This window comes from Dendroctonus ponderosae, unplaced genomic scaffold (genome assembly GCF_020466585.1).
Source record: "Dendroctonus ponderosae isolate FM_Combo_2020 unplaced genomic scaffold, Dpon_F_20191213v2 Dpon_F_20191213_4, whole genome shotgun sequence".
Lineage (NCBI taxonomy): Eukaryota > Metazoa > Arthropoda > Insecta > Coleoptera > Curculionidae > Dendroctonus > Dendroctonus ponderosae.
This window is the reverse complement of record NW_026018611.1, coordinates 13,992,697-14,003,827: the sequence shown is the minus strand read 5'-3', so window position 1 is coordinate 14,003,827 and position 11,131 is coordinate 13,992,697. Positions and strand designations below refer to the sequence as shown.

The window sequence follows — 11,131 nt, the reverse complement described above, 5'->3', positions numbered from 1 at the left end:
CAGTTGGTCTATTCGCACCCATTGCCCAATTTTGTATTCGGGTTAATACGGAGGAACAACGTCCTACTTCTGTGGAGTAGAAGGCATCGCTAATCGGCTAACCCAAACATTGCTTGTTGCACCAAAATGTTTCTCAATTTGTTAGTAAACTACCATCAATTAGAAAAGGTAAGTAAGTGAGGTGCTGCAGAAATTTCGGCAAAAACTGCTGTTCTGTATTTTATTCCCAATTCTCTAACATAGCGTGGGAAATTTGATAAATATGTTTCAAAATTGGCAGCCGAAATAAGTGTGTAATTTCAAAATGTATTCTGAACGAAAACCGTCATTTTAATTCTGCAATCACGGTGTCGCATACTTAGCTTACAGTCGTGAAAACATGCAAATGTCTCAAAACCGAAACCGTTTAAAAGATTTTTTTGTGGAAATAATAAACTGTATTCTTAGTAAAAGTAGGCACTTTTCATAGGATACTAGCCCAAATTTAGGATGATTAATAAAATATCTTTTGTTTTTGTAAAGACTGTATTAGGTTTATAACTTAATACAATTTCAGATGTCCAGTAATTTTGTCCAAAACCTTTTTCGGAGCTGGCCCTATTGCTATTACCGTCCTTGATCCTAAAGACAAAAGTCGCAAGTTAACTGTGTTATATTAGATCATAAAATTGCTTCAAATATATTAAAATTACATTACCTGGTGCTACTTGCGTTTGACCCGCATCTCGAACAACACTCGTTAAAATATTAAGTTTTTTTGCATTCTTCTCTAATTCTAATAATTGTTCCTCACTGTCTACTCGAACGGCAATTTTTGCGGTTCCTAAAACACCAACGGCGGCTCTAGACTACTTACTTGCAGGTTTCGCTTAAATTACCGCTTTTCCTCCACCGCTTGAGCAACTTAGGTATATTTAGCGTTTTGGCATATGCAGCCATTGCTGCATGTCCACATTGTGCAGCTACTTTTCCTTTTTGCATTTTTAAGTCATTTCGTATACCTAGCATTAATCGAAAATTACCATCTCCTTCTCCAAACTGCAACCATAAAATATTTTTTTTCAAATTTCATAGCCTATATCTAAAGCTTATGGTCTGCTTTGGATACTGAAGGTTTTGACCTGGCTGAAACTTTCGTCGTTTGACTATAGGTTTTTAAGGGATAGTATATTCTAGTCGTTTTACCTTTAGATTTAAGGACGCATTATTATTAAGAGCATAAGGTAAATAAACAATACAGGAAAATAGTGGATAAGAATTTTTTGACTTTATTGGCAATGATGGCAATTACACAACGATGTTAATAAAAAAATTTTTATTTGTTTAATACAGCTTCAAGTCTCCGGTAATCTGCTCTAAGACACTTTTTCGAGCGGGCCCGATGGCTATCACAGTTCTTGAACCTAATAAATAAAATTTGAATTAAAAACTGTATGATTTCTAAATAAGATAGTGCGTAATTGATAAAAAGTAATTGCATGTATAAACTGATCGTTAAGTTAAGTGAAGTTTCTGTTTCTATTCTGATTCTAATTTATTCTGCTATTTTGGCAACTGCATTTTAAGTGCAACTGTGTAAGATACACGTTTATTAAATTTTAGTTGCATAACTGCTTTACACTGTTTTACCTGGATCTACTTGGGTGTGACCTGCATCACAAATAATGCAGGAAAATACGTTTAAGTTTTTCGCTCTACTATTCAGTTCGAATAATTGAGCCTCAGAGTCCACACGAACAACAATCTTTGTACCACCTGAAACATTAGCGAGATATGCTGCATATACATTGCCGCATATACAATGAAAACTCAGTTACCAGTTTTCAACCAGCTTTTAAGGAGTTCAGGCGATTTTTTATAGACCTTAGCAAACGCATCCATCGAGGCATGTCCACATTGTGCAGCTACTTTGCCCTTTTGCATTTTTAAGTCATTTCGCACGCCTAATATTAATCGAATTTCATCGTCAGTATTTTCAAACTGTAAATAATGAAAATAAGCTTTTACAACTCTGTAATGTGAATTATCTTCAGCTAAACAACTATATAATTAATATAGATGATTAATAGCAATTCTGAAACTGTGGTTTAATGTTCACTATTTTCTTAACTTTTTAGATAACGCGCGAAAACGTAGTGTTTTAACTGGCAACGAATCCGGTAGTTGTACTCTGTCTGGTTACTGATGACTATCGCTACTGTGATAGAAAATTCACATTTCGTAGTCCTGACGCGGAGATCTGCCCAATTTCACTTAATAACCTTATTTCACAACATCAGTTTTCATCGTTAACAAGAATGTTTTGATCTCATATTAAATGTGAAAAGTGGATAAAATGATAATATCTATATACAGGGTGATTCAAAATTGGCGACATTCCTTTTAAGGGGTGATAAAGGCTTACTTGGGGAGTACGAGAAAAATATTGAAATTTTTTTTTTCGAAAATTTCACTCAGAGCACAATAACTGACACTTTCCCAGGCACCAAATAAATACCGGCTACATTCCTAGCACGTTTGTACGATACACACAGCACAAGGAGATACAAATGGAGCACGAGTTAATTAACTGAATACGAGAAGCTGCTTGATAAGAGTGGATAATAAGGATATTACACAGGCACTAGCTTGTTTGTAGTTAACCATTCAAATGTTTGGTGTTGTAGGGATTATTTATGTAAACACCAAACCCCGCATAATTCGAGGTTATGAGAACAGGTTATCATGTCGAAAGTACGTTGCGCAGTCAACGAATCTTGTTGAATTTACCGTTTATCCTTGTCTATCTTATTGTCACTCTGTATAATTCCATGGTTACCGGTGTTTTTAATAATTACGAAGCAACAGGTATTTGCGCAATATTAATTAGGCAGATTACCTTGAAAAACATTGCTGCCGTATTTCTGATATAGTTTTTTGTAAATTTCTCAGTTTTTAATAACAATTAATTTCTTTTACTATTTTYTCTGTACTCCTATAACAGCGCCAGACAACACCTCCAGAGGAATGACGCAAATTTTGCCAATCACCCTGTATATGTATCGATATCTATGTATTTATGTAGCTCTTATTAAACTTTTACTTGGTTCGGAGTTATTTCGAAAATCTGCGAGAAACCTTTAAATGGTTTGCCATGACATACGTTAGTGCTTGTTTCTATCAAACTTAATGAGTACTGATTATGATTACGCAGAAGTTCCGTTGCGACCACTTTTTCCAATTTTTCCAACACCAATTTTTCACAAGAGACCAAATCAAATGGTTTAAAATGATAATAAATACCCCATTAGGTCTGTTAGGTAGAAAATTTGAACGAATTAGAGTTTCTTCGAGAAAATAATCCATCCGTTATTCCACCTTGCAATACATAAGTTTTGAAAAGCGCAATTTGAAAATGTTACAACACCTTATCACAGATATGCGGTAACGTGGCATATTTGCCAATAAATATCTGTCTGGATCATTCATATGGATGGATGATTGCGGTTGTGTCTTTTAAATTGCATGCCATTTATCCGGACCATTAATTAATTTTAATTATCAGTTGGTTGTGTATTTTGAAACTATTCAATTTGGCTTTTTCAGGGCAATTTGAGATGAACAACTGTGTATATCTAAAGTAGGCGCCCTATTGGGTGTTAGGCTTAGCTAGTACTTGAAAAATTATAACTCGAAAAATTATATACATGTAATTATAAGTGATTTCCCCCCATTTAAGAAAAATAATCTTTTTTAGTACAAGCACTGATAAAAATAAACCGTTTTCTTACATTCAAGTGAATTTATCTTTGAGGTGTTTCTGACTCCAAGCCGCCAGTTTGAGATCCCGTTAATTGAGCGCACAAACTCTCTACAAGGCATATTTTACTCTTAGCTTTGTCATTTGAAATTTAGATAAAAAACGCAGGAAGAAATAGTAAAAACTTCACCAAGATTCAGAGTTTCCCTGAGCATTGTCAATATCCTTAACTATTCGAAGGTTGAGTAATGTAAACATTTTACTCGCTCTCCCTAAACTAACCCATTGGACAAAATGAGGAGAATTTTGAATCTCCCTGTTCTTTTAATAGTAAAGGGGCAACATTCGGTAATTGGTTGTAGTCTTGAGTGTGTTCAATTGATGGCTGCAAAAGCGATAACCAGCATAAAGGTTTAATCTATTTTACTGCAATCCCGTGAAAATATAGAGTCTATCGCATTCATCTTGCCACAGATGGAGTTAAACAGTCCGTGTCCGAAGCCAATACTTCAGATCTTTTACAGTGTTAAGTGCACAGTTACAACAATTGTGCCGTGCATATTCTTAAATTATGAATCCAGATTTTTACAAATTTATGAAGACTGGTAAGTGACTAGTTTATAGCCCAATTGCGTTCGAAGTTAATAATAGACTTACATTGTAGATAAGCCTTTGTTGACAATTTATATTAGTGGTGTTTCTTGGAAAAATGGGTTTTGCCACCACTTGTCTTTCATTGAAATTGCGGATATTCATTCGCAAAGATTTTCTACTTTGATGAACATTTTGCAACCTGTTTCGGGGCGTTTGTATGGGGATCAAAAGAATTGACTATTGGCAATGTAGCTTCGGTGTGGTGAGATATGTTTACAGAGAAAACTAAAATGCCCTGGCCTATTTTCTTATGAAAAAAATAGTAACTTTATTGGCCGAAAACCTCATTTCTCCAAGAAACACTACTAAGAAAAATTGTTAGTAAAATAATTATCAACAAGGTAAACTTATTTGAATTGTTGGGGCAATTGGGCCATAAGTTACTCAATCCGTATCTTTTGAAGCTAGAAACCTGAATAACTTTTCGATTAACATTATCCCTTAAAAACTTGCCGACATTCGACATATTTCCCCCTATAAAATTAAAGAAGAGCCTTGATCGTTCGAAAACATTCCATAATATCCGTAGAAGAAAGCAAGGTAACCAGCAATTTAGATCTTACCTCATATTTCTCTTCCATGATAAGTGGATCTTGTTTAACTTTGTTTTCATGTTGTGTATGCCAGTTATTCCTAAATTTCAGGAATACATAAGTTGAAGCTATCCCAACAACAGTGCCAGCACTGAAAGCCGCCAGATAGGCATTGCTAGCAATCATCCCCATTTGAAATATTCTTTTTCGAAACTGCGTTTAAAAAATTTCAGCAGTTTCGCTAACCCTGCGACTTATAGGTTACGTTCAAAAGTAAAGAGCAGGTTATGTCTAATAGAAAATTTTTGGTATGAGGTTTCGCCATGTTTTCATCTGAGGGGCAAACAAAAGAGAAACTGAAATATTTTCATCATTAAACTTTGGCGAACTGTAGGTTTATTTGATTAAAAATGCATTATTGCATTATAAAATAGCTGAAAATTCTCCCGTAGAGAGTAAATTCAGTATTAAATATCTAATGACTACAAAGAAGAACAAGATAGGTTAGAAAATTTCAGCTTATCTCTTGTGTTACGAATGTAAATGTGTTTATCTCAAAACAAATACAATATTTTTGCTCTGTCTTATCCTGTATTTCTAAGTTCTTTAATTGTGTTTTAAGAAATGGAACCAGAAATAAATCCCAGTGCCAAGCAGCCCATGACTGATGAGGAACGATTAAAATTGGCCAAAAAGCTGGATGATGAATTAGATGAATACATTAATAGTTTACCTAAAACAAAATATGAGGACGGTTGGCCTGAAGACCGATGGGAAGAGGTGATTTTTTTTCCCTTTCGAAAATTCGAGATAAATTTCCTTTGTATTTTTAAGTGCAATTGTCCATTTTCTTGTCTTTAATGCAATAACAAATGGTCACATTTATTCAGTTAATTATGTTACATTTAAGTTAAATAATTAACCCATTACAGTGGCTCTATTTAACACTGCAACATTGAAGACATTTAAATTTTAGGAAATGGACAAGCATCCATTTTTTATGAAGGAAGCTCCAAAACTTGGAGATGAACTTCACCCATTATATGAAGGCTTACAAAAACTAAAATATGACCCGGACGAAAATGAACCACAAGGTAAGAAAGCACAATGTAATTTTTTTGTTTTCGAAATAAATGATTGCTATGTATTTTCGCTTTATTTAGAAATTTATTTAATATAATAGCAACAAATTACATCTACTTTGTGCCTTTCGGGGGTTTGACAATAAAAAGTTACTTACGTTGAAGATTACTAACACTTTTTCTTAGTGGCGTTTCTTAAATTATGCATTTTTCAACCCCTTTCAAGGCTCAAAACTTTATGATTTTTCCCAGGTTTAGTGGAGACAGTTTATTTAAATTATTTAAAATAGGTATATCAAAGTTTTTTTACATGTCTAAATATTCCTTTGCTTTGTAAATGTTATTAACGTTTTCGCTTTAATTTGCAGAATTAGCCATTTCTTATAAAGATGATGGGAATTTTAATTTTAAACACAAGAACTATAGATTGGCAATCGTTGCTTACACGGAAGGAATTAAACAAAAATGTGGAGACTCTGAAATTGACTCGAGTTTATTAAACAATAGAGCTGCAGCACATTGGTTCCTACAGAATTATCGGTAAAAACATTTATTTATCTTAAAATTAAGGGATAATTTGATTTTTTCAATGTGTTATTAAGGATTTTTTAAAGATCATCGTTTATATTGCTTTTGAGTTTTGACTTTTGTAATATTTTTTGTATCCGTTATATCTGACGACTTTAATCAATAACTTAAAACTTTAGCGATCTTCGAAGGTTGGCCTATCTAAAAATTGTGGCATTAAATGTACAACTTAACTATTTTTGAATCATATGGGCTGGTTAAAATTTGACGTCTTTCTTTTTAATGGGTTACTTGTTTTATTTGGAGAGCAGAAAAAATTGCAAAAAACACATTTTGTGTTATATAGGGTGTTCGGAAAATGCTTTAGGAAAATTTTAGGGGAGGTTCTACATGCTAAAATAATAATAGCAGGTCATGTAAGAAAAACTCGAAATCTGAATATTTTTCGAGTTACAGCTCACTAAATTTTCTCTTTTTTCTTTTTATTTTTGACACAAATTTCGGACTTTGCTTTATGCTGTAATGTTTGAGATACAATAATCTGATTGCGATCTAACTGATTTTCTTCTTGAGAAGTAAATTTTTACGCTTAGAAATTATTACACTGCGTGGAGTGCCCAACTTTTCAATCAAAATCGATTTTATCATCCAAAATCAGAAGCAAATGAATGATTGAGAAACCCGCATGAACAACAACGCTTATTTCATGCTTAGCATTTTACTGATATCAACAACTTTCTGTCAGAAAGTGGAACAAAAACATAAGACTAGCAAAAGCAAAAAAGAACATTTTTTCCCCATCATTTGAAGTAATGCTCGTATGATTCCAGATGGCCAAAGGTCGAGGAGGGTTTAGTGTGTATTGATCGTCATGAGACAAAATTTAATAAATGATTGAAATCCAGGAATTAATTTTGACTTACCAATAGTAACATCACCGACCTGGACCTAGTGCTAAAATTCATTCCGGATGTATTTTTTTTTATTTGTGTGATTTTAGTTTTTGTTTGTAGGTTGAGTCTATGTACTTATGTAGGTAATATTATTGTTGCACTGAATGTTTTGTGTGAATTATGTTTGGTTGAATTCATTCCGGCGACTAATTGTGAGCTGGGAAATAGTATTATCTAGGAAATAGTCTAATAGTAAATTTGGTGGTCATTTTATACAGCAAACTAACATATATCTAATCACATTTTTTAGATCGTGCTTAAGAGATTGCGAGCTAGCATTGAAAATTAAACCAAATTATGAAAAAGTCCTAAACCGTGCAGCAAATTGTTGCTATCATTTAGCACGCTATGATAAAGGCATTGAATATTGCGACAATATTTTAGAATCAGACAAAACAAATAAGGATATTCTGAACTTAAGGAAAAAATGTGTTAATGCCTTGAAATTGAAGGAACGAAACGACCGAAAGAGGGATGCAGATAATAAGAAAGCGAATCAGTCCGTAAAAGATTTAATCGCAGAAATAGTTTCAAGAGGGTACAAGATAGAGGGTGGCGGCAAAGGTAAGTGTTCTACTTGTAAATCGAATTTTAGCTAAGTTGGGTTTGCCTTCTTTTTCAGACAATATAGATTTAAGCAAATTGGAGCCATGTTTTCCAGAATTAGCAAACCAGAGAGTGTATCTTAACAGAGAAACAAATTGTTTAGTGTGGCCTGTCGTTTTAGTTTACCCGGAATATAAAATTATGGATTATATTAAAGAGTTTGCGGACGAAGATAGGTAAATATGTTTGTTGAAATTATTTGATTGGATTGCCTTGAAATATCAACCTGTTTTGTTTTGGATTTTCAGCTTCATTGAACAGTTGCATATAGTTTTCGAGACATATCCAGAGTGGGATCGAGCCAAAGCATATCGACCCGACAATGTAAATATATATTTTGAAACAATCAACCAAAATATTGTTAAAGTCGATAACGAAAAAACATTAGGATATGTTTTAAAAACTCAGGGGTATGTACCACATCAAATATTCAACAAGTAAATGTTATAGCTTATCTTTGTAGGTATGTTATAAAAGGAGGCACACCAAACTTTATAGTTTTGGTAAAAAATAGCGATGCGGAGAAAGCCTTTTTGCGAAGATAATTCAATGATAAAACTGACGGAAAATTAAAAATGTTGAAAAGTTGAAATTCAATTTCATGAAACGATTGAGATTTCATGTTACTGGTCATTATCGTCTTATTTTGAAAATATATAGTATTTAAAATTTCATCAGTTGATTTATTTCTCAATTAATATTTGTATGTCGGTATTTATGCTACAGGGGAAAAAGTCTAGGTGACCTTTTCGTTTTTCCTGTAGCGAGTAATAATATGTATAACATTTACGGATACAGTGTTTATTAATTCTAAACCACACTTTTTAGTACATTTACTAATTGAACTGGTGTAAGTCAATCAATATTATATTACTTGATCATTTTGCGGATGCGTTGCTCTTAGATCTTGCCTTTCACCAAGATTTAATATTGGGAATATTATTAATTTTATCAACAAGAGTTGATAAAGCGGCACTTCGAGCCTCCGAATCATCTTGTCTTCCTGAAAGAACTGCAGCAAAAACTAAATCTGCCCATGTAATCTGAAAATGTTATAAAATGTTACTAATATTTTTCTCTGGACAGTCACTGGCTAAAATTTATCCGCCAGTCCGATAGTTTCTTATTCAAACTGAGAACAAACAGTTGTATACTAAATTGTAGCTAATCAAGGGTAATTCATCTTTATGTAGACCCGTTTTAAACGTCTCTCACCCGAAAATACGTAACACACCAAACTTGTATATGTACTTTAAAATTTAATACCCTTTATATTGTTCATTTTTAATTTCTGTTATAAATTATAACCGATGGCCCTATACAAACCACAAAAAACCGATCGTGTGTTTTAACCTTTTATTTTGTGCTACCGCATAGTTCTGGCACTCTGTTTTCACAATTTGTTTCTTTTTTTAGTTCACCACCATGACAATGGGATAATTCTTCGAGCGGACTGGTGTTTTGGACGTTTTTGTAGGTGGTGTATACTCGGGACATATTTTACATTTTACTATACAAATATCACCTTCTCTTTTACAGCTGATCTTCAGCTCAACAGATGTTCTAGATTAGCTAAGTCTTTCCAGATTCCCAAAAATTTTCGAAGAAATTGTAAAAAGCAATTAGTTTTTATTTTTATTCAGAGGCCCAATCATCTAAACATCATGTCCCTTTTACATGCAATAAAGCTTGTATGTTACCATGTTTTCCGCAAAGATAAATTTCATGCAAAGACCCTATTGGCCTTGTAACTTATGCCAGTGTTTCTCTAAAACTTATTACATCTTCTTTAGCTTACCTCCGAACCAACTAGAAATCCTGATGGGTTTGACGACAATATTGTGTCGAATTTTTCTAGGTACATTGTTTGCTCCTTTTTAATTTCTGCAATTTTTTCAGGGTTTTGTTCTGTGTATAATCTTCTCGCACCTGCAATTATATCGATTTGTTTTAGAATTTTCCAATTCTGAAGATTATTGAATTGGTATTAAAGATTTGATTTTGACTTCAAATTAATTTACTTACATGCGCGATAATCCACCAGTGCCTCCACTAAGGAATCAGCTTGTAAGATTTCCCAGTCATCCTTTCCCTGAATATTGAATTGCTTTGCAAGATACCGTGCTATCGCAGTTGTTTGCGCTACAGGCTTTCCATCAACTTCTAAAACTGGTAGTTGTCCATATGGCGTATCTGAAAAGCACTGGAATAAGCCGAAAATAATTTGGCTCGTATATAACTGCAACATTTTTACTTTATGCATTTCTTTGGGCCAAAATATTATATATTCAAGATACATTTTCCAAATAAAAAAGCTTCTTTTTGAAAACTTACTTGGTTTTAACTTAGGCCAGTCTTCCTTTTCAATTATTTCGTAGACATAGTCCTGACCAGCATAGGCAAACATATATCTTAAAGGTTCAGCTCGTCCGTACGTATTCAAATAGATTAGTTTGTATTTTGGAATCATTTTTTTACGCCAGCCAACAACAAACCTCTGGTTTTAGTGATACGTACGAGTTGCAATGAATTATATATATAATTGCGCTTCATTCGTCACCACTTGATTTCGTATTGTCATGAATGTGATTCACTAAATAAATAGATAGGAATAGATTGATGTTTTAAACGGGAAAGAGAAAGTAACATTTTACACACATAAAACATAATATTGCTTTGCAGTATACAAGGTGATTCAAAATGAACACCCTATTTTTCAGTCTATTGAGGCTTACTCAAGGAGAGAAACTCAAGAGAAAATTATTTAAAAAAATGTATTTTATTCCTCAAAGCTCGAAGGTATTGTAGTATGATAAACTTGCTAAATTTATAAGTTGCTCAATGGCACATTACAAAAAGTTATTGCAAACTTTTCCTAAAGTTTTATCAACATTTCGGTTTAAAAAACACAATTGAAACATTTTTTTATGAAAAACCACAACGCTAATATGCAATCAGGTATTTGTTCTAGGCTTGGGTTATATTGTGTTGAGTTGCGTTTTTGAGTTGCTTGTTTGGTCAATATTCTTAGAAAAA

At 33.2% G+C, this 11,131-nt stretch overlaps 3 protein-coding genes across 8 annotated transcripts in view; 1 reads left to right on the top strand and 2 right to left on the bottom strand.

Moving 5' to 3' along the window:
- Positions 1-506: 506 nt before the first annotated feature.
- On the bottom strand, positions 507-5,214 carry LOC109533646 (peptidyl-tRNA hydrolase 2, mitochondrial). Of its 2 annotated transcripts, none has more exons than XM_019899026.2 (4): positions 4,957-5,193; positions 879-1,038; positions 698-823; positions 507-621 (listed from the first exon to the last, which is right to left on the bottom strand). In XM_019899026.2, exons 1-4 carry the CDS (start codon positions 5,116-5,118, stop codon positions 542-544), a joined length of 528 nt encoding a protein of 175 aa, XP_019754585.1. In that variant the 5' UTR covers positions 5,119-5,193; the 3' UTR covers positions 507-541. The 2 variants fall into 2 exon arrangements, with proteins under 2 accessions (XP_019754585.1, XP_019754583.1); XM_019899024.2 differs by lacking the exons at positions 507-621; positions 698-823; positions 879-1,038 and adding exons at positions 1,246-1,403; positions 1,630-1,755; positions 1,818-1,980 and having other exon boundaries at positions 4,957-5,214.
- On the top strand, positions 4,296-8,767 carry LOC109533643 (DNA polymerase interacting tetratricopeptide repeat-containing, protein of 47 kDa). Of its 4 annotated transcripts, none has more exons than XM_048665538.1 (8): positions 4,296-4,344; positions 5,549-5,706; positions 5,903-6,020; positions 6,377-6,548; positions 7,740-8,053; positions 8,112-8,271; positions 8,344-8,505; positions 8,559-8,767. In XM_048665538.1, exons 1-8 carry the CDS (start codon positions 4,311-4,313, stop codon positions 8,638-8,640), a joined length of 1,200 nt encoding a protein of 399 aa, XP_048521495.1. In that variant the 5' UTR covers positions 4,296-4,310; the 3' UTR covers positions 8,641-8,767. The 4 variants fall into 4 exon arrangements, with proteins under 4 accessions (XP_048521495.1, XP_048521498.1, XP_048521497.1 ...); XM_048665541.1 differs by lacking the exon at positions 4,296-4,344 and adding an exon at positions 4,814-4,933; XM_048665540.1 differs by lacking the exon at positions 4,296-4,344 and adding an exon at positions 5,250-5,316.
- A 113-nt stretch (positions 8,768-8,880) lies between these two features.
- Positions 8,881-11,131, bottom strand: part of LOC109533645 (glutathione S-transferase) — a 6,543-nt gene continuing 4,292 nt past the window's right edge. Inside the window, exons 1-4 of one of the 2 annotated variants that reach the window (XM_019899023.2) lie at positions 10,430-10,641; positions 10,121-10,288; positions 9,894-10,024; positions 8,881-9,138 (exon numbers count right to left, since the gene is read on the bottom strand). In XM_019899023.2, coding sequence (XP_019754582.2) covers positions 9,010-9,138; positions 9,894-10,024; positions 10,121-10,288; positions 10,430-10,565 — 564 coding nt within the window. In that variant the 5' untranslated portion in view covers positions 10,566-10,641 and the 3' untranslated portion in view covers positions 8,881-9,009. Of the gene's footprint in view, positions 9,139-9,893; positions 10,025-10,120; positions 10,289-10,429; positions 10,642-11,131 lie in introns of those variants that run through there. The other variant, XM_048665542.1, reaches the window with a different exon arrangement.